Consider the following 27,510-nt stretch of genomic DNA (forward strand, 5'->3'; position numbering starts at 1 on the left):
CCAAAATCGAAAAAGATCTATTCCAACCAAACCTTTATAATTTCCGTCTAATAGTCTGGGTTGATCGAGTTATTAGGTAACATGAACCGCCCTAACTCGGGTATCACTTTATTTTATAAAAAATTATCGTATATAAATCATTTTGATTAAATTTCTTAGAATTTTATCCCAAAAGTTCCACCGAAAGTCTTACAAATAATTCCCTAAATAAAATAATTGTATATGATTTTACAGTTATAAAGCACCAAACTGTTGCTTTGACAAACATCTCCCCTTTTTTTCCTCCCAATAAAGCAAAACCAGTTTCACAAAGCAGAGCTCTCACCTCTCATATTTCTCTCCATCAATGGCTTCAGACCGGAACCATGCCGATCTCGAATCGACATTGCACGCTCTCGGACCGGACAACCCGTTCCCTCAAAGCCTCACCTTCCATCTCTCTCAGTCCACTTCTTTCTGCCATGTCGAAACCGAAAACTCCATGAAAGTAGACATTTCCAGGGACAACAGTCCTTACTTCTCTCGCTTTCTCACAGCTTTGAGCTGCCACAGCTCCATCAGAAGCTTGGAGTTTCATCATGTTGACTGGGAACTCGAGCAGATGCGAGAGCTTTGTAGGTTGGTTGAGGATAATCCGGGCGTTGGACATGTCGTGTTTCGACGAAATAGATTGAGTAATGAATGCTTGGCAGAGCTGTGTTGTGTTTTGAGAATTAACAGAGGGATTAAAGAGCTTACGTTTTCGGAATGTGGGATTGGATCGGTCGGGGTTGGTTTGATTGCTTCTGGTTTGAAGGTTAATGATTCGTTAGAGGAGTTTCAGGTTCGGGAGGACTCGATCGGGTCAAAAGGCGTGGAAGAACTCTCGAAGATGGTTGAAGAAAACTCGACTCTGAAGCTGTTGTCAATTTTCGACACGAACTCAATCACAGTGACTCCATTGATAGCTGCAGTTTTGGCAATGAATAGGAACTTGGAAGTGCACATTTGGAGTGGAAAAAGTTCAAAGGTGGTTGAGTTTGTACCTGGGAGTAGCACACTCAGAATTTACAGGCTAGACATGAATGGCGCTCGCACGGTTGCCTGCTCGCTCGGGTTGAACTCGACAGTTAAAACGCTCGACATGACTGGTATCCAGCTGAAATCTCGATGGGCAAGAGAATTCCGTTGGGTGTTGGAGCAAAATCGTTGCTTGAGGGAGGTAAAACTATCGAAAACTCACTTAAAAGACGAGGCAATCGTGCATATAGCAGCTGGACTTTTCAAGAACAAGCACTTGCAGAGCTTGTTTCTTGATGGAAACTTATTTACGGGCATCGGAGTTGAGCATTTATTCTGTCCTTTGAGCCGGTTTTCGACCCTGCAACTGCAAGCAAACATAACTCTCAGATACGTAACGTTCGGAGGTCGAAGAAACAAGATAGGTAGAGACGGGCTAGCAGCTATTCTACATATGCTCACAACGAACGAAACGCTTACTCATCTAGGGATATATGATGATCATAGCTTGAAACCAAATGACATAGTGAGAATATTCAGGAGTTTAGAGAAGAACGCGTCGTTGAGACACTTATCGTTACCCGGCTGTAAAGGTGTTGATGGAGACATGGTGTTGGAGACGATAACAGGGATGCTAGAGGTAAATCCTTGGATCGAAGACATCGACCTCTCGGAAACTCCTCTTCAGAATTCCGGGAAAGCCGATGGAGTTTACCAAAGGTTAGGACAGAACAGGAACACTGATCTCGAACCTCCGGTGGATTCGCTCGACACGACCTTGACCGAGCCAAAAAGTTGTAGGATTTTCCTCTGTGGGCAAGAATATGCAGGTAAAACTTCCATATTGCAGAACTTTGGTTCTTCAAAACTTCCCTTCACAGAACAATTTAGATCTTTAGTAGCTCCAGTTGAACAAGCAGTAAGAACAGTCGGAATAAAGATAAAAACTTACAGAGACGAAGACGTAAAAATATCGGTTTGGAATCTAGCTAATCAGCACGAGTTCTATTCACTCCACGATCTCATGTTTCCCGGGCCTGGAACTGCATCGGTATTTGTGATCATCAGCAGTTTATTCAGAAAACCAAGTAACAAAGACCCGAAAAACCTGAACGAGATAGAAGACGATGTTCGATATTGGCTACGGTTCATAGTTTCCAACTCTAAACGAGCATCACAGCAATGCGTGCTTCCAAACGTAACTTTGGTTCTCACACATCACGACAAAGTCGTACAATGTTCACAGAACGTGCAGCAAACTTTGATGTCAATCCAGAGATTGAGAGACAAGTTCCAAGGCTTCCTTGACATATACTCGACAGTGTTTACTATCGATGCACGCTCATCGGCATCGGTAAACGAACTCTTGCATCATCTTCAGAGAACGAGCCGCACTGTTCTCCAAAGAGTTCCACGAGTTTACCAGCTCTGTAACGAACTGATCCAAATTTTGATGGACTGGAGATCAGAAAACTACAACAAACCAGTAATGAGATGGAACGAGTATCAGGATCTATGTCAAGTTCGTATCCCTCAGTTGAGAATACGTTCGAGACGAAGTAATCGAGACAAGATCGAGACAAGGAGGACGGCTCTTGCTACTTGCTTGCACGACATAGGAGAGGTGATTTACTTCGAAGAACTCGGATTTATGATATTAGATTATGATTGGTTTTGTGAAGTTCTTGGCCAACTAATAAGACTAGAAGTTAGAAACCATTCAACCAACAATAATGGATTCATCAGTAGAAAAGAACTCGAAAAAGTTTTAAAAAGCAAGTTACATAGCCCGATCCCAGGAACGAATTCGAAGGTATTTGAAAACGTGCAAGCTAGTGATCTAGTGGGAATGATGCTAAAACTCGAACTCTGTTACGAACAAGACCAATCAGATCCGAATTCGTCATTGCTAATCCCCTCGGTTCTCGAAGATGGTAGAGGAAAACCACAAAGGTGGCCGTTAAGTATGCCCGACTGCATCTACATAGGGCGACACCTAGAATGCAATGATTCGAGCCATATGTTTCTAACTCCGGGATTTTTTCCTCGACTACAGGCAAGAATCCCCTAGTTCTATCTCTCTCTCTCTCTCGCTTTCTCTAATGGAACATTGTGAGTTTCGGTTTCCTAATCAGATTTTTCGCTGTTCGAAATTCAGGTACATCTATATAACAGAATCATGGGATTAAAGAACCAATATGTAGCAAATTACAGCTTAGAGAAGTACCTGATCACGATAAACATCAATGGAATGTATGTCAGGGTAGAGCTCGGAGGACAGTTCGGCTACTATATCGATGTCCTGGCATGCTCCACGAAGAGCTTGACCGAGACTCTTGGATTTATCCAGCAGCTTATAATCCCTGCTATTCATGACCTCTGTAATGGCGTCATCTTGACCGAAAGCATTATCAGGCCCGAATGTGTGCAAAATTTGGTGGCACCTAGACACAGGAAAACACAGAACGTCTCAATACAACAACTGAAACTCGCGTTGCTTTCCGTTCCTGCTGATGGAATGTATGAATATCAGCACACATGGTGTCCTGTGTCAGACGGCGGTAGAGAAATTGTTGCAGTTGGGTTTGATTTTGCTCGAGAGCTATTGTCTGACGATGATTTCCGGGAAGTTTTGCATAGGAGGTACCATGACCTTCATGATCTTGCTGTTGAACTGCAAATCCCGCACGAAAACAATCCGGAAGCAGTTGATCGCTCGTTATCCAATGACGAAACTGACAAAGTTGCAGCAACGTTCGATGGGATTGCAAAAGGGGTTGAAGCTGTTCTGCAGAGATTAAAGATCATTGAACAAGAAATCAGAGACTTAAAGCAGGAGATAAAAGGTTTAAGATATTATGAACACAAACTCCTACTCGAGCTTAATCGTAAAGTGAACTACCTAGTGAATTACAATGTCGAAATCGAAGAGAGAAGAGTACCAAACATGTTCTATTTCGTTAGAACGGAAAACTACTCAAGAAGGTTGATTACTAACCTGATTTCCGGAATGAATGCTCTCCGACTGCACATGTTATGCGAGTTCCGAAGGGAAATGCACGTCGTTGAAGATCAGATAGGTTGTGAAGTCCTGCAGATTGACAATATGGCAGTCAGGTCTTTAGCTCCATATACGACGAAGTTCATGAAACTGGTAACGTTTTCTCTCAGAATTGGAGCCCAAGTAGCTATGGGAATGGGGCACATGATCCCAGATTTGGGTCGGGAGGTTGCGCATCTAGCTGATTCGTCGTTCTTCCATGGGGCAGCTGGAGCAGCTGCTGCAGGAGCAGTCGGGGCTGTAGCTATCGGACGTGTAGGTAGTAGGGGAAAAGGCAGAGCTGGGGACATTCAGCAAGATCTCCGAACAGCTCAACAATGGGTTGTGGATTACTTGAGAGAACAGAGTTGTTCAAGTGGAAAAGATATTGCTGAGAAGTTTGGGCTGTGGAGAGTAAGATACAGGGATGATGGTCACGTTGCATGGATCTGCAGAAGACACATGAACCTTAGAGCACATGAAATAATTGAAGTTCCCATTTGAATGCCGAAGATTCATCCTATGTGCCACGGTCCTACTATTTCAACTGTGCGGTGTTGTGATCTTGACACGCTCACGATTAGTCTTGAGGGGAATCAAGTCCCATATATATTTTTTCCCTGTAGCTTCATCGGACCTTAGATAAAGTTTGTCTTCGTCAACCGAACATCGCTTGTGCGGAATCCAAGCTTGTTCGACCACACACGCAGCCTGCACGTATATGTTCAATCGTTTGTGCTACAATCTGTTGAGGATTATTGGGATTGGGAGTGTCCCACATTGGTTAATTTAGTGGAAGATCATGGGTTTATAAGTGAGGAATACTATCTTCATTGGTATGAGGCCTTTTGGGGAAGCCCAAAGCAAAGCCATGAGAGCTTATGCTCAAAGTGGACAATATCATACCATTGTGGAGAGTCGTGATTCCTAACACAATCGACTTGCCTTTACACTAGGCCAAGTCATTTCATCGAGACATCCCAAACATTCATCCATCCGAGATCTTTTGAGGCATTGGCTCTCCCGTGCCCATGTCGTGTCATTTACGGATACCGTATTGGAAAGTGGGTGCATATATCAACCTCCAACACGCGGGTTGGGACGCAATACAGGCACACTCGTGCCGCCCGGTACTGTCCTTGAAAACCCCATTTCAAAGGAAGTTGTCCGCGACACTCGTCTCGGCATGCTCGCCCTCACTGTGACACACGCATATGCCACAGGGTAGCTCACTTAGGCTACAGGGCCCAGGGGTATTGGAGAGCTGACACCATGCCTTCCTCTATAGTACATTTTGAGACATGCTGACACCATGCCTTCCTCTATAGTACATTTTGAGACATTTTCAATACTCTACGTGTAGACATGATTTTGGCGAACGGTCATACGGTGTTATGGAGTGTCCGTCCGGTGTTCGATTGACACCAAATTTGGCGAGCATTCATATTTCATATAGATGAACTTAACTCCATAACCGCATGCCTAAATTTCGTCTGAAACCCCAACTTTCGAGGTTAAGGCTTAGAACCCTACCTAGCCCTTTAACCAGCCTATTTGTGTCACTCTAGTCTACTTGTTGCCCTTGTCTTGCTTATGCCTCAACTTCTCTTCAATGCTCACTCTGTGTGGTGTGTTAGATGATGCACCGTCCTCTTCGGTCGCATCATGAACTCGTCTAGGCCCTCGTGTGGTCGGATAGGTTGTGACAATATGCATGCTTATATAAACCAATTTAGAGTAAAATGATACAAACATGTTTATTTCTAGTGGAAATCCTATAGTCCTCAGTTTTCGATTTCCAACTTCAAAGAACCAAAATAAAGCTACTTCAGTTTCTCTGCTCATCACATCAGATACAGTAAATGTTATACAAAGAATAAAAAGTAACCTGGAATTTCTGGACCGCACGATCTGAATCGACCGAAACCGGGCCATCAATGCGCGGGTCTATCTAATCCATTCCTTGAAACAAACATAATGTCAATGTGGGACCAACATATAAATTATATGATTTTGATTTCACATAATTAGAAGTTGCATTCGAAAATTAATTGTTACAACGAGGAATAGTAATTGATTCATGCTTACACCGATGATCATGATAGGACCGAGTTCATAAGGTGTAGAAGCCATGATTTACTATCGTCCCGGACAAACCAACATACGACAGGAAACACCAGTCTACAGAGATACATTATTACATTCCGCTACTGATAGTAGTATTCGTCCTATAGTTCTAGAGTTATTTGTGTCTTCGTCCTGAAATGTAGATACCACAGTTTAGAAGAAAGCCCTGCTTCCATAGAATACTCGTGCATTACCGTTCTTCGAGGACGGTGTTTTCTCATCAGAGGTTGAATTTTCTGAACTGGTTGGTCCATTATCGACGTCCAGAGGAAGTTTCATCTTTGCCAACGACTCGGTAAATTGCTGCATGCTTTTCATATACATATCAACAATGTCCTGCTGCACTACTTTTTGTTCTGGCTCAATGTTCACAGAGATAACAGGCTTTGAGATTGAATCACTTGGTACCTCAACAGACGAATCAGCCTCGCCGTTCTTAACATCCACACACTTATCCTTTTCGATCGGTTCCTGAGTTCGAGGCTTTGAAGCTTCTGAAACATCGGATGATTCTGAGCTTGTTGGTGCGGAAGGTGAGGACACTCCATTCGTTGACAAGCTGCTAGGTGGAGAATCGAGCTTTGGAAGCTGGATAGACTCAACAGAAGCTGTCGAGAAGCTTTCTACATTATGCGCGCCTAATTCTGAACTCAGATGATCTTCGGTACCAGAAGTGGCTAGGCTCTCAGAGGCCTCAGACTCCGGATTAGAGCACGGGATGCTGAAATACTCAGACACCATCATCTCATCCTCGTTTACTATCTTAGGATCTGGAAACTCTATCTTATCCAAATCACTAGCTAGCGACTCGGATATTTCAGAATCCTTCAACGTTGCAGACGATTCCAAGGCAGCTTTAGGAACAGCCATCACGTCAGGCGCGGTTCCATTGTATGCAAGAGATAGTTGAACAAATCCAGCAGGAGAATGGAACAAATCGGTCGAAGATAGAGAAAACTCCTTCTCTAACTTTCCATCGTTAACAAGAACTTCAGTCAACGGAACCGCGGCGAACCCCAACAACTGGTCTTCCAGATAATTCCTCACTCTACTCAACATCCATATCTCACATTTAAGGGAAGCATCGACGCTCCGAACATTCAAACAAAGATTCTCATTGAAAACCGGGTTCCTCCCAGCTCCATTTATGATTTTGGTGGATAGAGAATCATCAGGATCATTAGTTAAACAAAGCTTAGCATAAACATCTTGCTTATGGTATATGCAGATATTATGAATGTCTCTAGCCTGATGAATACATACGTCGAGTGTACCAATAATTTCCTCTGAGTTATACATCACCACTTCTTTTCGGTTCACCTCAACTTCCTTCGATGGAGTATCAGACATCCGACCGAAGAAATTGGGCTTCTGCCTCTCGGGCTCAGCAATGGGCGAGTTCTTCAATGGGGAAACAACGGATTGAGGGGAATCCATGATAAGACTTAAGAACAAGCCTGAAAATATTACAAAGTTGATTGAAAATCTAACAAAATCAAGTTCAGAAACTATGCAGAAATTCAACAGAAGATCGTTTCGTATCTCGAAACCGAAAATCACAACATTGTGATCTAAATCTCAAATGTAATGAGCAGTAAACCAAAAGTGAGTATCAGTTCAACCAAACTAAATGAGCAACAAGAACAATTCAATCTAGAACAAAATTTGAATCATAGAAAGCAGATATTAAACCATTATAATGTGATGGAACCTTCAAATCAAACTCCTACACGCAAACCCCAACTCACATCAATTTATATATCCAACGATTCTCAAGATACAGAAGATGAACACTCGAGAACTAAGGATCAGACAAAACTTAGAACATCAAAACCATAAAGGCCAACAGGAACAAGAAAAACTGGAATCCAAGGAAGTGTAAGCAGTAAAAGCAAGCAAAAAGTGAAAGCATCACAAAAGTTCCCGATCGGGGCCACAAAATTCAACAAGATCAAATAGAATTACTTCAAAATCTCGAACTGGGTTTGTTTCTTTGAGCTTCTAATCCTTTAATTGACGAACCCCAAGCAGTTTTCCCACAAATCGGGAGCTCAAAATCGAAGATCTCCCAAAACCCAGTTGACAAATCGAAGAAACTTCGCTAAGAAAACCCTCAAAAACAGTTTTATATACAAAAACAGCAAGATTAGAAGAACCCCAAGTCGAGTACAGCAGAAACAGAATTCAAGTTCATCGAAAAGAAAGGGTTACTGAATTTACTGATTAGATTAGCCACCGAGCGAGAGACCCTCCTGATATTTAAGGGTAATTAGAAAGGTAGCCGCCCCACGCGTTAGCGTCGGCTGGACCAATGGGAAGAAGGGTTAGTGCGGGTTGAAGGTGGGGTCCTGAAACTAACAAGGGTAGGCCCTGTTGTGGACTGTGGGTTTAGAACTGGGGTTACACTGCCCACCATTAAAAGAAGGCTGACTTTTACAGTTCAAAGTGGAAGATTATGGCGCGGTTTCAGGGGGGCGTAGACGGCGGTGGCCGTCGTTCACCGCCGTGTGACACTTCGCTTCTTTCTTGGGCCCCATAAGTGGAGGAATTTCTCGAACCTCGTTTGAATTGCGCTAAAATAGTGTTCTAAAGAGACGACTCGAATTTCAAAGATTCATTTTTGTAGATATTTGAAGGTTCTTTATGATCTTATTTTGTTTCTAGAACCCTTTTTTTTTTATATGTTCCTTAATTATTTCTTTTTAAATAGTTAAATTAATAAAAATACTCATGAACTTTTAATAATATTTCAAAAAAGAATGTCCTAGTCTTACTTCTTCGACGTCAACCAATTGAGTGGGAGAGGATGTTACGGTCATGCATGTCCAAGGGGTGTTGTCAATGGTCGCATGACATGTAACAACCTAGGCCCACTGCTAGTCGATATTGTCTTCTTTGGGCTTTCTCTTCCAGGCTTCCCCTCAAGACTTTAAAACGTGTCTGCTAGGGAAAGGTTTCCACCCCCTTATAAATGGTGTTTTTCCACCCCCTTCCCCCTTCGGGACCCAAACTCCTCTTGGTACTCTTTCCTTCCTCCAATCGACATGGGACCGCCCCCAAATCCACCCCTTTGGGGCCCAGCGTCCTTACTGGCACACCGTCTCGTGTCTACCCACCTTCGGGGAACAGCGAGAAGGCTGGTACATCGTCCAGTGTCTAGCTCTAATACCATTTGTAACAACCCAAGTCCACTGCTAGCAGATATTGTCACCAGATCCAGACATAGTAAGGATGGACAGACTGAGAGCTCTTTCTTGATTCTATGAGTGGTGGTGCATGGCCGTTCTTAGTTGGTGGAGCAATTTGTCTGGTTAATTCCGTTAACGAGAGGCCTTTTGAGCGAAAGTCGGCCGAAAGAGGACAATATTTGCTAGCGGTGAGCCTGGGCTGTTACAAATGATATCAGAGCCAGACATCGGACGATGTGCCAGCCTTCTTGCTGTTCCCCAAAGGTAGGTAGACACGAGGCAGTGTGCTAGTAAGAACGCTGGGCCCCAAAGGGGATGGATTTGGGGGCGATCCCACATCGATTGGAGGAAGGAAAGAGTACCAGCAAGGACGCTGGGCCCTGAAGGAGGGTGGATTGTGATGTCCCACAATGGTTAGGGAGGAGAACAAACCATCATTTATAAAGGTGTGGAAACCTTCCCCTCGCAGACGCGTTTTAAAGCCTTGAGGGGAAGCCCGAAAGAGAAAGCCCAAAGAGGACAATATCTGCTAGCGGTGGATCTGGGCCGTTACATGACAGATATCCTAGTCTTGCTTGTCCAGGACGTGTTGTCCATGGTTGCATGCCCGTTCCAAACCCTTTTTTACATGCTTTCGTCCTAGATAGGTCTTTACCATTCCATATTGGGTCAGTATAAGGGTGTATGATCATTCACCAAAATCGTGTCTACACCAACAAGGGCTAAAATGCCCCAAAATGTACTATAGAGTAGGGGGATATGACTGGTTGTCAACTTCTTCCTACCTGATAGTCATATGCAGTAAGCCATTGTTGTTGCCTTTTGGTTACATTCCCATATAGCACCCGTTTCAATTTCTCAAATTTTGCTTTTAAAACTCTCTCTCTCGAAATCTCTCTACCCCATTTTCTAAAACCTTCTTCTTGAACTGGGGCCAAAGGCTCGAGAATATGTCGTTTGGCCATAGACGACGCAAGAACGAATAGGCTTAACTCTTAAAAATAAAAGTAACATTAACCCTTTTACTTTTATTGAAAAATTTCTTGTGGTCAACATATGAACGAAAACAATTTATCAATAATTCATAGATTATCTCCCGACTTTTAATATTAATTTTGAAAGTTGGTAAAGTATTTTTCATTTATTTTTTTTAAATTTAAAATTATTTTTGAAGTTTTTTTTAAAAAAAATCTTTGTCTAATTTCTCTACAATAAGGGAAAAAAAAAACAAAACTATTTTTAAAATAGTACAAAAAAAATATATTCGAGACAGCTGTTCATTCATAAGGAATGTATGAATTCTCGAAAAGAGAGGCATCGAAATGGACCCTCCAAAAATTGTCTAGACCCCACGAGTGAATAGAAAGTTGGATCTCACTTGAATCGCCTTGTTTATTCTCCTCGGGAGAAATTTGGTTTCAAACCCTGGTTCAAACACGAGAAGTATGTCATTCTAAGGATGATCTACGTCACATTTGACTATCTACGTGACTAAAAGCCCTCAAAACCCAAACACCACATTGCAGAGCAAATAACCCATCGTGCAAAAGCAAGAGAAACCCCATCCAACTCTTTCCATTTTTCATTTCCCAGCAAAACACGATCATCTATTCCAAAAGCAAAGCCCCTCAGCCCTCCAAGATGGGATTAGAAAACGACCCTACACGCATACAACAACAACACGAGGTCTACAAAGTCATAACCGAATCTTTTTGTCGACTCTCCCAATTCACAAAACAAAAGAGCCAGAAACGAGTACTTCTAGCCACTTCACTTCACCTCACCAACATTGATAACTAGAATTTCTCAATCTCATACCCAAACAGTGAACTTGTTTCCAAAACCCAGAATGTTTACTTAACGAAACGATGAATTCGATTCAACCCTTTTCTCGAACGTTGTCAACTACGTCAACTACGAACATAGTGACCTATTTTAATTTTGAAAATAGAGGTAAAGTGGCATACCCAAAACCCAAAATGGGTGGGAAAACAATGAATTGAGTACCCATAATAGTGATGGTAGGGTCACTAAATTCAAATAAATGGCCATAAAATAGGGCCACCAAACAAAGCCCTTTTTTCCCCTTTTCTCATCATTTCTTAGGTGATCTTGATAGATTATGACTATTTTGGTTCAATTTTTTTCTTTTATTTATTTTCTAATTTTTATAATGAGACAAGTTTTTTCTTGCTTTTTCTTTTCTCCTTTTTCCCCTTTTAACCTATTATCAAATATCTTGTCGTGACATAATTTATTGTTTTGTTCGCATATATATATATATATATATATATATATTTTTGTCAATAATCTGATACATGGATGAACTGAGACTACATCTGAATGAGAGCAAAAATAGAATGACAAAGAAAAACTTTACAGAATTGAAAATCACTACCTATACTAATGTAACGATCCAGATCCACCGCTAGTAGATATTGTCCTCTTTAGGTTTTTCCTTTCGGGCTTCCCTTCAAGGCTTTAAAAGGCGTTTGCTAAGGGAAGGTTTCCACACCCTTGTAAAGAGTGTTTTGTTCTCTTTCCCAACCAATGGGGGACATCACAATCCACCCCCCTTCAGGGCCCAATGTTCTCGCTGGCACTTGTTCCTTTTTCCAATCGATGTGGGACCACCACCAAATCTACCCCTTTTAGGGCCCAGCATCCTTACTGGCACACCGTCTTGTGTCTACCCCCTTCGGAGAATAGCAAGAAGGTTGACACATCGTCTGGTGTCTGGCTCTGATACCATTTGTAACGACCCAAATCCACCCCTAGCAGATATTGTCCTCTTTGAGCTTTCTCTTTCGGGCTTCCCCTCAAGGCTTTAAAACGCGTCTGCTAGGGGAAGGATTCCACACCCTTATAAAGGGTGTTTTGTTCTCCTCCCCAACCAATGCGGGACATCACAACTAAGAAGGTGCATTTTTTTTTTCGGTGGCTCAATTATAGGAACTTCAAGGTTAAGCGTGGTTTACAATAATTTGTGTTGGTTTGTGGGGATAGTTTTTCAATAAAAGTGAAGATAGGTAATGTGACTATGTCGTAAGTGAGGTAGGGGAATGTCGGGGACATCAGGTATCAAATTTGGATTCTAAATCTTAGACATGGGTATCAATTTCAGATTTATTAAAAGTATAGTGATACAAATCCAACAACTGATCATTTGCATGAACTCGAACGAGACTTTTTGTCTTTGGTAGTTAACAACCATTTAAGACTATTTATGTCATTCATTATTTTATTCTATTTGTACTTAATAGCTTTTATTGGTGGTTTGTAGTTGCTCCACTAGGTTTGAATTAACTTTTTTTTGTCTGTAATATTCAAATTTAAAATCACGGTGGAATACAAAAACCTTATGTTTGAAACCCTCTGACTATTATGTTTCTTTCCGACTTTGATTTACGTTTAATGTTAAAATCGATTCATTGGATTAGTTATGATCTAAGAGTGACCATCATAGATTCCAAGTTCGATCTAAGAGTTACTCACCCTTCTAACCCATTCTTAGTTGGAATCAATCGTAAAATTAGCTTTCATTTGTAAGAGTTTGCGACAGTAGAACGACCTCTAGATTTGCAAAATTCAACATTTTTTATGCTTATCATAGAACAAAATTCAAAATAACAAGACGAAAATGATATTTTAACCTAAAACATAGGTGGTCGAGATGGATAACGGATCTAACGTGTTAGCTTTTGGGCGTGGCGGGAAGAAAATGTGAACAAAACTTAGGGACTTTTTTGAAATTTTGAAAATTATTGGGTGGGAATTACCAATAAATCATTACCATGCCATTAAATTTGACTTTTTATTTTTTATTTTTAAAAAAATTAATTTTCTATTACATATTCACCATTATTAAGAACTTATTCACCTAACCCCATATTGTTAAATATATATAATAAGAATAAGATAAAATGCAATAAAGTCTCAATTACTTTGAAATTGAAGAAGCCATCATTTTGGTTTGAATTTTATCTTTCATATTTTTTTACTCTATAGTTTTTATTTCCATTTAAAGTATATATTATATGATTGTATGAAATAATTGATGAAAACTAAACATGGGTGGTGATCATATATTATATTTGTTCATATGGTTAGGTAAGCCCACTATATATTGTGTTTGTTAATAATTGTTTTTTTAGGTGATTAGTAAAATAATATTAATAATAATAAAACTTGAAAAAAAGCTGAAATTACAAAATTGCCTTTAAATTTAAAGATTTCCCTCTTTTCTCGGAGTTCTTATGGTAATTTAACATATTTAGAATCATTTTTTTTAACGAAACGAATCAAAAGTGTTCAAAAAACCCGATGACTTGAAAATTCGATCAACCCAACATAACCCGATTTTGGGACGGATTATGAACTTATTTGGGATTGAATTAGTTCTTGAATCAAATTTATGGTTAATTTTAATATATATATATATTAGGATATAATTATATATGTACTTTAATTCTGATGCGGTTAACGATTTAGAAGGTAATTTTTTAAAATATATATTAAAATTGACTTTGTTAATTAAATATTTGAAAATAAATAAACATATTTTATAAACAAATCTTTTTATCTTTATAAAAAACAAAAATTTGAATAAAGGACTCGAACCAACCTAACCCAACTAAAAATTATGGTTTGGTTGAAAAAATTTACAACTCGAACAATTGGGTTGAGTTTAAAAAATATCTCGACCGTGAAAAGATGTTACGGTTAAGACATGTATACGTGCTCGTTTCGATTTATTACAACGATACAAACAAGGAATGTCCATTGCCTATGAGCCCTCTTAACTTGAAATGGTTCATTGGAAGAATAAAAGGGTTAAGGAGAAGAGAGGCATACTGTTTGTAGTAGAATGTGTGCTTCCCAATTGAGCTTCATTCTTCACTCTGTCATGAAGACACATTGTAAAAGTTGGTCAAGTACGCCACGGCCTCGGCGTTATTGTCACAGACCTTCCAAAGCGAGTCGACCTCGCCCTTCCCCAAGGTACCCCAGTTTTCGCAATCATCGAAAAACTCGAGTAGTTTCGAGTAGAAAGAGTCGTAGTTCATCAACAGGAAGGGAACTGGAAGTTCTGACCCTATTCTCCTGAGCTGAATCAAAGCTAGAATCTCAAACACCTCGTCGAAAGTACCAATGCCGCCGGGGAGTGTAACGAAAGCAGTCCGATCAGAACTACAGCTTCTAACTGCAGCGTCGACGAGACCGTGTTTTCTTGCAGAGAAAAACCTGCATTATATAGAGTAGTTCAAGCAGGGAGGGTGCAGTGTTTGCTATGTACTACCAGATAACTTATAGGATCTATGTCTATATCACCTGCAAGTAAAATAAGTCTCTGTAGGTAAGTATGGATGAAACTTTGAGGATGTCCATTCACCAGATTCTCTACCGATTTTGAATCCTCCTACAGGATTTCCTGCCTGCATAGCACCTTTCGTAACCGCGTCCATAAGACCCGGACCGACACCTGACCAAGTCGTGCAATCCAATAGTTCTGAAATCTGCATTACAGGGATTGAAAAGGTAGACTCGTAAAGTTGATGATTATGCATTAACTCTATCTGTTTTTTTTTTTTTTTCCTTCGTTCCTAACATGTAACAGCCCAAGTCCATCACCAGTAGATATTGTCTTCTTTGGGCTTTCCCTTCTGGGCTTCCCCTCAAGATTTTAAAACGCGTCTACTGGGAGAGGTTTCAACACTTTTATAAGGAATGTTTCGTTCCCCTCTCCAACCGATGTGAAATCTCACAATCCACCCCCTTAAGGGTCCAATGTCCTCGCTGGCACACCGCCTGGTATCTGGCTTTGATACCATTTGTAACAGCCCAAGCCTACCACTAGCAGATATTGTCCGCTTTGGCCCGTTACGTATCGCAGGCAGCCTCACGGTTTTAAAACGCATCTGCTACTGAGAGGTTTCCAAACCTTTATAAGGAATGTTTTGTTCCCATCTCCAACCAATGTGCGATCTCACAATCCATCCCCCTTGGGGACCTAAAGTCCTTGCTGGCACACTGCCCGGTGTCAGACTCTGATATCATTTGTAATAGCTCAAGTCACCGCTAGCAGACATTGTCCGTTTTGGCCCGTTACATATCGCCGTCAGCCTCACAGTTTTAAAACGCGTTTGCCAGTGAGCGGTTTCCACACCCTTATAAGGAATGTTTCTGCTAGTGAGCGGTTTCCACACCCTTATAAGGAATGTTTCACATTGGTTGGAGAAAACAATCCTTATAAGGACGTAGAAACCTCTCACTAAGGATTGGTTCTAAAACCTTGAGGGGAAGCTCAGAAAGGAAAGCCCAAAGAGGACAATATCTCCCAGCGGTGAGCTTGGGCTGTTACATAACATGTATGCATCTAAGTTTTGATGTTCCATTCCTCGAACATTCACCTCAGAGTGAAAGGTTTGAACCGAGGTACTGATCGGTTCATCGGTTCATCGTCGTGAACTTTTCTCTTAACTTCAATATAAAAGATGGAGAAACATCTTACCTCTCTACTCAACTCGAACGCTTGCTTATAATGAGCATGATCGGGTCCCATCCTTGAAGATCCAAGATAAACAACTCCTTTACCTAGTCTGTTTATCAATTCATAGCATTTTGCTAACTCTGTTCTGACCTTGAGTATAATAGAAGACAATAAACAAAGAACTCTTAGACAAGGGAAAACAATGTCCAAAACCTCAATCAGAACAAGTTTAAATCAAGTTAGAGAATTCCAGAGGCCAAATAGTCACAGAAGGGCACAAAGAAAATGGCAATATCAACACCTGAAACGCTCAAACCCAGCCACAATAAACACTCAACATAGCCATAAAACTTGGCATCTAGCCATTGTCATTGTCATTGGAACACTTAAACGTAAACCCGAACACAAATCTCTAAGAAACAGCAACTCAACTACAAGAGGGCATTATTTTCCTCCCCGTTCAAGTTTACAATTCAACATGATGAAATAGACACTTTATGGTTAAAATTACAAGATGTTTTGACCATAAAAGAGAAACTCACTAGCATAACAGATAAGAATACAACTGAGATATCCAAGATGCACAACTGATGCCCGCCACCACACAGAAAAGAGGAAACAGTGGCCTCCTTACAAGAACTATTCAATCTCTTTGTGTAGTGAGCAAATAACTTTGATCTATGCGAAATACACATTTCGAGCAAAAGGAAAACATGACCATGCATGTTCTGTAACAGTTCAGATCCACCACTAGTAGATATTGTCCTCTTTAAACTTTCCTTTCAAGGGCTACCCCTCAAGGTTTTAAAACGTGTTTGCGAGGGAGAGGTTCACCCTTATAAGGAATGCTTCGTTCCCCTCTCTAACCGATGTGGGATCTCACAATCCACTCCCCTTGAGGGCCAAGCGTCCTTGCTGGCACATTGCCCGGTATCTGACTCTAATACTATTTGTAATAGCCCAAGCTCACCGCTAACAGATATTGTCCTCTTTGGGGTTTCCCTTCAAGGTTTTAAAATGCGTCCGCTAAGGAGAGGTTTCCACACCCTTATAAGGAATGCTTTGTCCCCTCTCCAACCTATGTGGGATCTCATAATCCACCCCCTTGTGGGTCAAGCGTCCTCGCTGGCACACTGTCCGGTGTCTGGTTCTAATACCATTTGTAACAACCCAAGTCCACCGCTAACAAATATTATCCTCCTTGGACTTTCCCTTCAAGAGCTTCCCCTCAAGGTTTTAAAACGCCAGTAGGGAGAGGTTTCCACACCTTTATAAGGAATGCTTCATTCCCCTCTCCAACCAATGTGAGATCTCATACATTCTAAAACTCCTTATCCTAGTAGTTGAATTATGATATTTCCCTATTATCTCTCGTGACCGAGATGTATCCTCTCATTCACCCAAGACGGGGAGATCGAGTCATCAAAATTTTGAAGCGTTAAGTACAACTAGATCAATAGGTCTAAGCATAACACAACTAGTTAAAACATATCTTCTTGACCCAATACCTCATATGTTTGAATCCCCCAACCTCCAACACCCACATATCCTTGAAAACTATTTGATTTCCTTTCTTCAAGGAACAAGCAAAACAGGTAAAGACACATTGGTGGAAAGAACCAATTTGATCATGATCTCTTAGCTTTTAACTGAGATCACTCAAAATCTAAAACCTCCAATTGAACTGCAGAACCAAAAAATTAAAAAAAAAAATGGAGAAATCAACAGACAATTACAGTAGTTTCTTCTGAATTCCATGGATCTCGACGTTCAGATATCATCAAATCAAATGTAAATCAAAATAACCATGAATTTTCATAAGAAACGAATGCAAGATCCAAAAAGTTGCTAGAATTTGAAAGCACCTCGATGGGACTTGTCCTCTCTTCAAACTCAATTGCTTCATGCCTGCTAAGCAGAGCTCTCGTAGGGTTAATCCAAGACTTGGAGAATTTGAGCACCATCTTCTTCTCTCTTTCATGGAACAATTGGCACTTCACAGTCTTCTGGTGAGAATTTCGCACCAAAATTTCACATCCTGAAGAACTCATCATCGAGAAACTCATTACGGAACACTCCGATTGTTCAGAGACTTCGATTCTTGAGTTAATATTCAGCGTCGTGAGTAAGAACAGATAATCAGAAGAAAGAAGGACGAATTAGGCTTTGAATTTCGAGATTGTAACTTACGAGGAGTGAGATTGAGGAATCTAAGCTCCAATTTTGAATCAGCCGCCAAGAGCTTTGAAGGCTCCGACGAGAAATGGGATTGAAATTTTGATGCATAGACGAGGGTATCTAAGTCTTTTTACAAAAATAAATAAATAAATTTCAATATATTTAATTGGGTCGACATTTTCATCCCTATTTTTACATATTTTTTTATTTCTATTTTAAGTTATATTTTCATAAATATTTAATTAACACCGATATTTTATCAATATTTATATTGACGTTTACATAAATTAATGTAACATCGTCCTTACTATTGATACATAATATTTTGACATTTTTACCGATATAGATGTTGATATCGATATTTTTTTTAATTATTTTAATGTATTTTTATTTTTGTTAATAAAATAAACGTAAGCGGAGATTTAATTTTAAAGTATAGTTGTTCGGAGATAAAAAGAAGAGCTCTCCATCCCTATTATTTATAAATTTATAATTATTACGTTATTTTCATTTAAATTTTGATTTAAATAAAATATCCTAAGTTTTGTAGCTCTTTGATATATTTTTCATAAAATTAAGTAATTTTTTAAAAAAATGTATTAAATAAAAAAAATATAATTCAACAATTTAGTTTTTTTATTTTTTAAAGATTTATAAATATAATTTTATAAATATATTATTTTGATTTAAATATTAATTTAATTAAAATATTGGTGGTTCTGTAGCTCAGTTGGTTAGAGCATTGGTCTTATGAGCCGAAGGTCGTGGGTTCAAGCCCCGCTAGAACCAATTTTTATAGTTATTTGAATTATTAATTATTTATTATTTAACAAAAATTATATATATATATATACACACCATTAGTTTAAGGCTAGTGTAACGGGAGATTCCTCACAAGAAGCTTTATAGTCAGGGGTTTGCCTTTCTTCTTTCTTTTTCGTACGTTAGGGTCGTTCGAGCAGAAAACCGAGTTGCATATCGGGTAAAGCTTAGTCCTTCAGACCTTTCAATTTTGCAACTTTAGTAGCTAAGCTCACGAACGTTTTAAGGGCTGTTTCAAGTATTACACTAAGAAAGACTCCTACTATATATATATATATTATAATATTATAATTTGTTCCTACCAAATGCGAGCGAGGTATAAATTATCTCTCTTTTTACTTCTAAGTATGATCGTAAAAAAATTATTATAAATAAATATTTTTTTAAACAGAGTATTAACGGTATCTATTAGAATATTATTATTATTATTTTGTCTGGGTCAATATTAGTCACATCAGGGTCCAATAACCTAGAGAGAGAGGTCACCTAGAGAGAGAAAGTGATAATATAAAATTAGTGTCTCCTTGGGAGTGGTTCCTCTTATGGTTCATTCTCTCTCTCATGCAATCCTTTTCTTTCACCCAAGCAAATGGCAATATGGGAATGAGATGCCTTCTCTTCTCTCTTTCTCCTTTAGCATCTTTTACTTCTTTTCTAAGCCATCCACGTATCATTCCTCGTTCCGTTCTTAAAAAGTATGCCCTAATCTCTCGTGTTTCGTGTACCGAATCTCTTTTAATTGAATCCCTACTCAAAAACACATTTATAGTAACATGACACGTGAAATATCTCATAGTCGTATATTCCTGGGTAGATGTAATATCATAAGTTTTAGGGCACGAGTTGATTATAGTTTTTGCTCGAAATTGTTCATCTGTTAAATCCTTATTTGTCGTATTAAAGTTGATTAGGCTTGTTAGGCTGGTCGAACTAATGGGTGACAAACCTTCCTTAGCTCCCTCGATCTCTTTCCCTCATGTCTCGCGTTTTGTTCCCTTGTTGCAATAAGCAACTCTTGTAGTCATTTTCCTTTGACGATCCTCGATCCCGCCTTATTGCTAGCCTTCACAATTGTTTGATCGTCGTGTACTCCCGGTGAAAGTCGTTTCCTTCTCGTCAACTGAAACAGTGGCGAGTTTCCTTTTTCTTTAGGTACCTCTTGGATTCTGAGTTTGTTCCAACAGTTGTCGCACGAGAGATCCTAATCGTCTTCCACTCAATGTTGTTGCCCAATTAGAGAAGGAAAGTTCAGTGGATTTTCCTTCTTGGAGAAAGAACCAAACAAACACAGACCTCTTCTGTTCCTGTATAAGTTCAAGGATAGCCGTTCGAAGGCTACCTTCAACATAGATCGGGCTAGACACCCTGGTCCAAATGAGACAATGCATACTACAATTGTCATTGTCTCACCAAAATATGTTGCACGAAGTCATGGGTGACTAGTCGCCATCAACTACATCGTGGGTGATAGTTGTTGAAGCAATGTACATTAAACCATGTGTATAAAAATGATGCACATCCCATGGAATCCAAAAACGTTTTAAGTCCCACTACAGTCATATTAGTCCAAGTCATTATTACTTATGCATATTCTCCGACCATCGCAAACTTTTTTCAAACGTATCTTTTGCAAGAGCAAAGGCATTCTACGTAGTGGACAGTGTTAACTATGGAGATTCTACACGACTAAGTTTCGAAAATCTTTAATAGCATGCATGTGGTGACGGTCTAGTCATGTTCTAGAAATCATGACGTTACCGTATAATTCAAGGTAAGCACGAGTTGAAACATGATTTTGAACATGAAAGATACAGAGCAGCAAGAAACAAGCAATGAATTCAGGGATGTCTTCACTATTCAAAGAATGCTTCTAATTGATACCTTCTGTGTAATGAACTTTAAAAATGGAATTCAAGAACTAGAGAGAGTACATACCATGTAGCTTAGATATCCCGAGTTTCCATCGTCGTCGAGCTCGGTCGGTAAGCCCTTACTTCAAGCCATGTCCATGGCAAGTTAGTATCTTCAAACTCAAAGCTTGTCAAAATGGGAGCATCCAGCCAAGTGTGTAAGTAGATACAGAGGGCTGGTGTTCCCTCTCCTAGTTAAGAGAGATTAATGTGAGAAACTGCAAAAAAGTTAGCAACCGAGGCTCGTCATGATGCGCAAAAGGTGCTCGATAACGACGTTCGGGTCAGCGTGTGATCCCGAGAGATTAATGGCATGGTATTCCAAGCCTTTCCATTGAGCAATCAATGCAAAATGAGGCCTTCTAAACAAACTACTGATGATTTCCAAGATGACAGTTTTTGGTAAGGCAGATATTATGTGAGTAAGGCCTGCACCGTGTGCTCCGATAATGACCGACGCATCTTGGATGGCTCGGAGTTGTTCTTTCATCGACATATGCGCAAATAACCCGTTCACTAAGTTTACTTTACACTCCCTGTGATTTGATGCCCAGTTCTGCAAAGAATCAAAGATTTCTTGTTCATTAGTAAGTCTGGATTCAACTCGACCACCGTGTCGAGGATGCGCTAAATAATCCTCACGACGCACAAAGAGAACGTTGTGGATTGAGGGCGGTCTTTCGACTTGTCTGTCGACTGGGAAACCAAAAGCTGCTCTAACCATTTCACCAAACTCAGATAATCTAGCAGTTTTCTGGACATCAGGTTTTAGCCATAGCTCATGAGAAGAACCTCCATGACAATTGATCCCCTCGGTTAGACCCTTGAATAGCGCAGTTTCGTACCCGAGAGGTGAGAAGATCACGTGGCGAAAACAAACCGGTGCGCTGAAATTTTTCGCGTATTTAAGACTTGAAAACAATGCCTTCCATGTCTCTTCCAAAGGTGTCTTGAAATATTGAAGAAGAAACAACGAAACATGACATTGTTTTAGTATTCTTTCCTTTTCAGCTCATACACAAAACAAAGGAACACAGCTAATTCAAACATATTGGAAAGGAGTTTGTACGTAATAGTCCAAGCTCACCGCTAGCAAATATTGTCTTTTTTGGGCTTTCCCTTCCGGGCTTCCCCTCAAGGCTTTAAAACGCGTCTACTAGGAGAGGTTTCAACATCCTGCTTTGTTCCCCTTTCCAACTGACGTGGGATCTCACAATCCACCCCCTTTCAGAGCCCAGCGTCCTCGCTAACACTCGTTCCCCTCTCCAACTGACATGGGATCACACAATCCACCCCCTTTCGGGGCCAGTGTCCTCGCTGGCACTCGTTCCCCTCTCCAAATGACGTGAGATCTCACAATCCACCCCCTTTCAGGGCCCAGCGTCCTCACTAGCACTCATTCCCCTCTCCAACTGATGTGGGATCTCATAATCCACACCCCTTTGGGGCCGAGCGTCCTCGCTAGCACTCATTCCCCTCTCCAATCGATATGGGGTCTCACAATCCACCCCCTTCGGGATCCAACGTCCTCACTAGCACTCGTTCCTCTCTCCAATCCATATGGGAACTTCTGCCTAACAGATGTAGTAGATGTGTTTTAAATCCTTAAGTGGAAGTCCCCTCTCCAACCAATGTGGGATCTCACAATCCACCCCCGCTTCGAGGCCCAGTGTCTTCGCTAGCACTCGATCCCCTCTCCAATCGATGTGGGAACCTCTCCCTAGCCTTAAAGGGAAGTCTCCTTTCCAACTAATGTGGGATCTCACAATCCACCCCCTTTCAGGGTCCAGCGTCCTCGCTAGCACTCGTTCCCCTCTCCCTGGGAGACATGTTTTAAAGCCTTAAAGGGAAAACCCGAAAGAAAAAGCCCAAAAAGGACAATATCTACTAGCACTGAGCTTGAGCTATTACAACATCTCTAGCCTCAATCAACTCTTTCTCAGTTTCCTACTCTACAAACATATTCTCCTCAATAAACCAGACATAAACAGCAGCCTCCATTCAAAAAGACATGAAAAAAAGCTAAGCAATCCCGACACACGTACCTTACAATGCCCGTCGACAAAGACGAGATGAGGTCGATTAGGCAATCCGACGACTCTCGAACTCACATAAGCACTATACCAATCCGTAATAGTGTGAAAAAGATTTGCATACTCAAACCTCGTCACCAGAAGCACAGGCTCCTCAATCCACTGTAAATGGAGAGAAAAAGGAGAACAATGTTCACTTAGATTACTTAAACTGATTATTCAAAGCATATTATATACTATTAATGGCAGTCCAGATTAGATATCAATAAAGACAGAGTCCAGCCAAAATGTTTGCTGCAGTTACTATAATACTAAGAACTTTCTATTAGATTCATTAACCATGTGCTGTGGAAATACTAATTAATTCCACCTTCCCAGAATCACAAAAACCCATAAAATTTAATATTCTTGAATCAAACATGAAGAAATGGAAGAACAAAAGCTCTAAATCTTGATTCTGAAGTCAATATAAGAAATCTCAATCACAGAAACCCATAAAACTTGTTGTTCAATCATGGAGAATCATAAACTAATACTCTAAACTAAGAATGGGGCCTTCATCTTCATCAGTTTCAATGAAAAACAGTGCAGAAATGGAAGAACAGAAGCTCCAAAGCCCAAAAAAACAAAGATGAGTTGATTATGAGGTCAGTTTAAGAGATCCCAATTCACAGAATCCCATAAAAGTTTTTGTTCAAACATGGATGGATATAGAAATGGAAGAACAAGAGCTCTAAATGAGTGATGAACAGTTATAATCTACCTCTTGGCAATCGAAATCATTCCCAGAAACAACTCGGAATGATCCAAACAATGCGCGCATGGTGTGGCTCTGAATCTCCCCTGCCGGAACGAATCCATTAAGAAATTTCTCATCCGCTAGAACCCTCTCCTTGCTCGCGACGGTATCGCCGCCGTCTAGTTCAAAAGCGCCGTTCCGAAATTTGGGCAACTCCGTCTCTTCCTTCCTTCCGATCACTTCTTCAATCCTCTCGCCTCCTCGGGACATGGAAATCCTCTCCGGCCACATTCGGACTCTCGCTCCCTCGCATATCGAACTCGCCAGAGTCTCGCTATACCAGCATCGGAACCATCCGGCGAGTTTCCCGGCGAGGTTAGGTTTTAAAAGATCTACACGGCGGTTGAAGCCATTGCCGAAATAAGCCTCACAGGAACGCAGAGGGACAGTGGATGAGTGAGACCAAGGAAGATAAGAAGGCAAAATGGGCCAGGGCTTGGAAGAACGTCGGTTTTCCGGGAAGGGGAAGCGGTTTTCCGATGTGGGTTTCCGGTGAGAGGAACTAGACGAGGATGTTTTGTAATGGGCAGTGAAGTAAATGCAGAGAGTTAGGGTGTTGAAGGCGAAGAGAAGGAAGAGGATCTTCAGTAACAGAGCTTGGGTTTTGCCGTTCATGGCGGAAATGGCTGAAAAAGATCAAGAGAGAGAGAGAGAGAGAGAGAATCAAATGAAGCAACAATGATTTCTGTATGCTTTCAAAAGCTTCTGAAATCCATTCCCATGGCTTGGGTTTCACTCAATCTCTGCGTGTGAGCATTTTTTTTCCATGGATTCTCAGAGAGAGATAGAATTGTTCATCTCTTTCTGAAAGAGACAAGAGAGAGAGAAGAAGAAGATTGGTTTTACCTTTCCAAGCTTTTCTCTCTCTAAAACTCTCTCTCTCTCTAACAGTGAAGAAGAAGAACAACAAGAAGAAGAAGAAGAAGATATTTTTTAGTTTTGAAATTATAATTATTTATTAAATGATAAATATATTCTTTGGAAAAATGGATATTATTTATTTATTTTGGAAAAAAAATAAAAACATTACAAGGGTTAGTATATTTTATGAGGATTTTATTTTTGGTATATTTTAAAAAAAATGATTACATTTTAATTTCCACAAATTTCTTGGTATTTTAGACAATTTTAAAAATATAAAAAGTAATTTTTAGATTTTTTTTAAAAAAATTATTATATACTAGAAACATAAATAGCTGACTAGCTGTAATAGCTTGCTTCTCACGTGGCTCGCACCTAGGGTGGTGCGGCTGAGCCAGAGTGAATTTAGCAATTGGCCTATGTTTCCGAGCACACATGTAAAGGCATGATTAGTTCCACAAATCTCAGTGCACTGACTATGGTAAACTCTTTCCCATTGTACCAAAATAGAGATCTGATTTAAACGATTAGGTACATCATCACATTTGACGCCTAATGAAGGTACACCCAACTACGAGGTATATTGTAGATGAGTTTTTGCTGGTAGAGCCACTCTATTTTCCACGTCAGCATGTGTTTAAATTTTAAATAAAATAAAATAAATAGTTATATTTTAATAAATTTTAAAAATTAGGGATAATTGTAATGAAATGAAATGATAATAACAAAAAAAATAAAAAATAAAATTAAAATAATATAGACTCCATTGAAGAAAAAGGGATTTATTTATTTTTTATTTTTTTAATTGGCTCCAACCTTTTTTTTTCCTTTTTTGAAAAATATTTATATCAATATGGAATATTAAGGTAGATTGAAAAGAAAATGAGTTTTTTCGTTAATAATTTATTATTCGGAAGAAATAAGGTGACAATGAGTATTTTCTAGGAAATAAATACGGGACAAAAACAGCTGAAGCTCACTGCTAATAAATATTGTTCGTTACGGTCGGTTAAGTATCGTCGTTAGTCTTACGATTTTAAAACGTGTTTACTAGGGAGAGGTTTTGACACACTTATGAGAAATGTTTCGTTAATCTCTCCAACAAATGTGGGATCTCACAATCCATCCCTTTTGGGAGTCGGGTGTCACAGTTGCACTCTTACAACAGCGAGACAGCGATTGTACGACACTTGTTTTAACCTAATAAACAAGCCAGTGGTGAGAAATTAAGACGTCGTGGACAACGTCGACGTATGCTCGGGTCTCAAGTCATGTAAGCGAGAAAATACATTTAAAAACGATTTGAAAGAATTGAAGAAAGCAACATCACGACTTAAATAGCATATGAGCTTCGCATCCCCTTAGTACATTTTGGGGTATTTTAACATTGGGGGGTAGACATGATTTTGGTGAACAGTCCTACACGCTTGTATTGACACAACATAAAATAGTAAATGACTGTCTAAATTGAAACATGCATGTGACCATAGACAACACGTATTTGACAAGCATAATTGAGACATCCAACATGCGGCCATAAACAACACGCCTTTGGACAAGTATGATTGTGACACCTAGCGTCCTCGCTAGCACACCACTCGATGACCAGTTCTGATACCATTTGTAACAGCTCAAACCCACTACTTGTCGTTTTCATAAAATTAAATCATTTGATTTATTAAAATAATTAAATAATTAAATAATAGTCTTATTACTAAAAAAAATAATGAAAAATATAAATGGTTCAAATTATATTTTAGGTCATGGTAGGAACCATACAAAACTATATTAAATGACGTATTTATTGCTCAGAGTAAAAGTCTAGATTTGACAATTTGACAACAGGATAAAGTTTAATATCGAGAGGAGAATAGATAAGAGGTTAGTTAATTACGGTCTCCTAGCGTATTAATTTTTTCATTAAAATTATATTTATTTTATTTACGATCTATAAATATCTGTGTTCGAAACCATACCTTCTTAATGATGTTCATATAATCTAGTAATCCAACCAATCCAGATTACTAACTCAAACCATAAAAGGTTAGGTTGAATTATTATTATTATTATTATTTTTTCAGTTTGGACTGGATTGAATATTTAGAAGATCGAAATGTCAATTCGTTTGGGGTTGACATTTTTTTGGTCGGGTCAACCCAACCCCTTACCCTAATTTAAAAAAGATTAAGAACGTTTAACATTTGTAACTCATGTTAGTGATGTATTATAACCCGTAAATATTTGATATTTGAATTTTATGAGATTTTAATTATTAATGTAACATGTATGGTACATCAGTAACATTTTTATTTTAAATAAAACAATATTACAACTCGATCCAATAACAGAGGGTTGAGGTTTTTGAGTTACTCGGGTCACCAATCCAACTAATTCGAAATTTTGAATTGGTCTAAAAAAAAATTCAACTTGAGTCAACTCAACCTGTATACACCCCTACTTTATGTAATCGATGTAACATATGCTCGTATTTAATAATTAAACATTACCTATATATATATATATATAGGAATTTAAAATAAAAAGGAAAAAATTAATAAAAATTAATAATAACCATTTTTTTTTCCACTTTGAATTTATACCCATTGGCCACTTTTTCCAAGGAAAGTTGGGGAACATCAATTATTGGTTTGGTCCACAAGCATAAAATGGGAGGACCAAAATTAAAGGGAAATTAATAAAAATAAAAATTCAAATTTGTTCTTTCAACTTTATTTTTTTATGTTAAAATTAAAAAAAAAATATATATATATATATATTCGGTTTGGCCGTTCGATCTATGATTAATCATTCATGGACATTGATAAGATCGTTCCGTTTAGCAACACCTTAGGATGACATAGCCTTAAAATTAAGGATGTAATGACTCAAACTCACCGCTAATAGATATTATCTTCTTTGAATTTTCTCGGTTAAAGAAAGGATCTAGCCTTATTTCGACCAGTGTCTCGCACCGTCCGGTGATTGGCTCTGATACCATTTGTAACAACACAAGCCCACTGCTAGGTGATTGGTTCTAATACCATTTTCTCTGTTAAAGAAAGG

At 39.4% G+C, this 27,510-nt stretch overlaps 4 protein-coding genes and 1 non-coding gene across 8 annotated transcripts; 2 read left to right on the forward strand and 3 right to left on the reverse strand.

The window, feature by feature from the left end:
- Positions 1-131: 131 nt before the first annotated feature.
- On the forward strand, positions 132-4,719 carry LOC111442688 (protein TORNADO 1). The gene is made up of 2 exons (XM_023080159.1): positions 132-3,055; positions 3,158-4,719. The coding sequence occupies exons 1-2, from the start codon at positions 347-349 to the stop codon at positions 4,541-4,543; spliced, it is 4,095 nt and encodes a 1,364-aa protein (XP_022935927.1). The 5' UTR covers positions 132-346; the 3' UTR covers positions 4,544-4,719.
- A 1,306-nt stretch (positions 4,720-6,025) lies between these two features.
- LOC111442690 lies at positions 6,026-8,660 on the reverse strand. Of its 3 annotated transcripts, none has more exons than XM_023080164.1 (2): positions 8,387-8,660; positions 6,026-7,623 (listed from the first exon to the last, which is right to left on the reverse strand). In XM_023080164.1, the coding sequence occupies exon 2, from the start codon at positions 7,601-7,603 to the stop codon at positions 6,320-6,322; it is 1,284 nt and encodes a 427-aa protein (XP_022935932.1). In that variant the 5' UTR covers positions 7,604-7,623; positions 8,387-8,660; the 3' UTR covers positions 6,026-6,319. The 3 variants fall into 3 exon arrangements, with proteins under 3 accessions (XP_022935932.1, XP_022935931.1, XP_022935929.1); XM_023080163.1 differs by having other exon boundaries at positions 8,378-8,660; XM_023080161.1 differs by lacking the exon at positions 8,387-8,660 and adding an exon at positions 8,132-8,371.
- Positions 8,661-14,075: 5,415 nt separating this feature from the next.
- Positions 14,076-18,094, reverse strand: LOC111442691. The gene is made up of 4 exons (XM_023080165.1): positions 17,710-18,094; positions 15,866-15,994; positions 14,686-14,870; positions 14,076-14,598 (listed from the first exon to the last, which is right to left on the reverse strand). The coding sequence occupies exons 1-4, from the start codon at positions 17,908-17,910 to the stop codon at positions 14,259-14,261; spliced, it is 855 nt and encodes a 284-aa protein (XP_022935933.1). The 5' UTR covers positions 17,911-18,094; the 3' UTR covers positions 14,076-14,258.
- A 643-nt stretch (positions 18,095-18,737) lies between these two features.
- On the forward strand, positions 18,738-18,811 carry TRNAI-UAU. Its single transcript has one exon. It is a non-coding gene; the product is annotated as a tRNA-Ile (tRNA).
- A 906-nt stretch (positions 18,812-19,717) lies between these two features.
- LOC111442689 (beta-(1,2)-xylosyltransferase) lies at positions 19,718-24,466 on the reverse strand. 2 transcript variants are annotated; one of them, XR_002710355.1, is made up of 4 exons: positions 23,551-24,466; positions 22,800-22,949; positions 20,780-21,703; positions 19,718-20,148 (listed from the first exon to the last, which is right to left on the reverse strand). XR_002710355.1 is itself a non-coding variant. In XM_023080160.1 (3 exons), exons 1-3 carry the CDS (start codon positions 24,199-24,201, stop codon positions 20,984-20,986), a joined length of 1,521 nt encoding a protein of 506 aa, XP_022935928.1. In that variant the 5' UTR covers positions 24,202-24,466; the 3' UTR covers positions 20,619-20,983. The 2 variants fall into 2 exon arrangements, 1 of the variants encoding a protein (XP_022935928.1); XM_023080160.1 differs by lacking the exon at positions 19,718-20,148 and having other exon boundaries at positions 20,619-21,703.
- Between the last annotated feature and the right edge of the window lie 3,044 nt (positions 24,467-27,510).

The sequence above is a fragment of the Cucurbita moschata genome, unplaced genomic scaffold (genome assembly GCF_002738365.1).
Source record: "Cucurbita moschata cultivar Rifu unplaced genomic scaffold, Cmos_1.0 Cmo_Scf00005, whole genome shotgun sequence".
NCBI classification, from domain to species: Eukaryota; Viridiplantae; Streptophyta; class Magnoliopsida; order Cucurbitales; family Cucurbitaceae; genus Cucurbita; species Cucurbita moschata.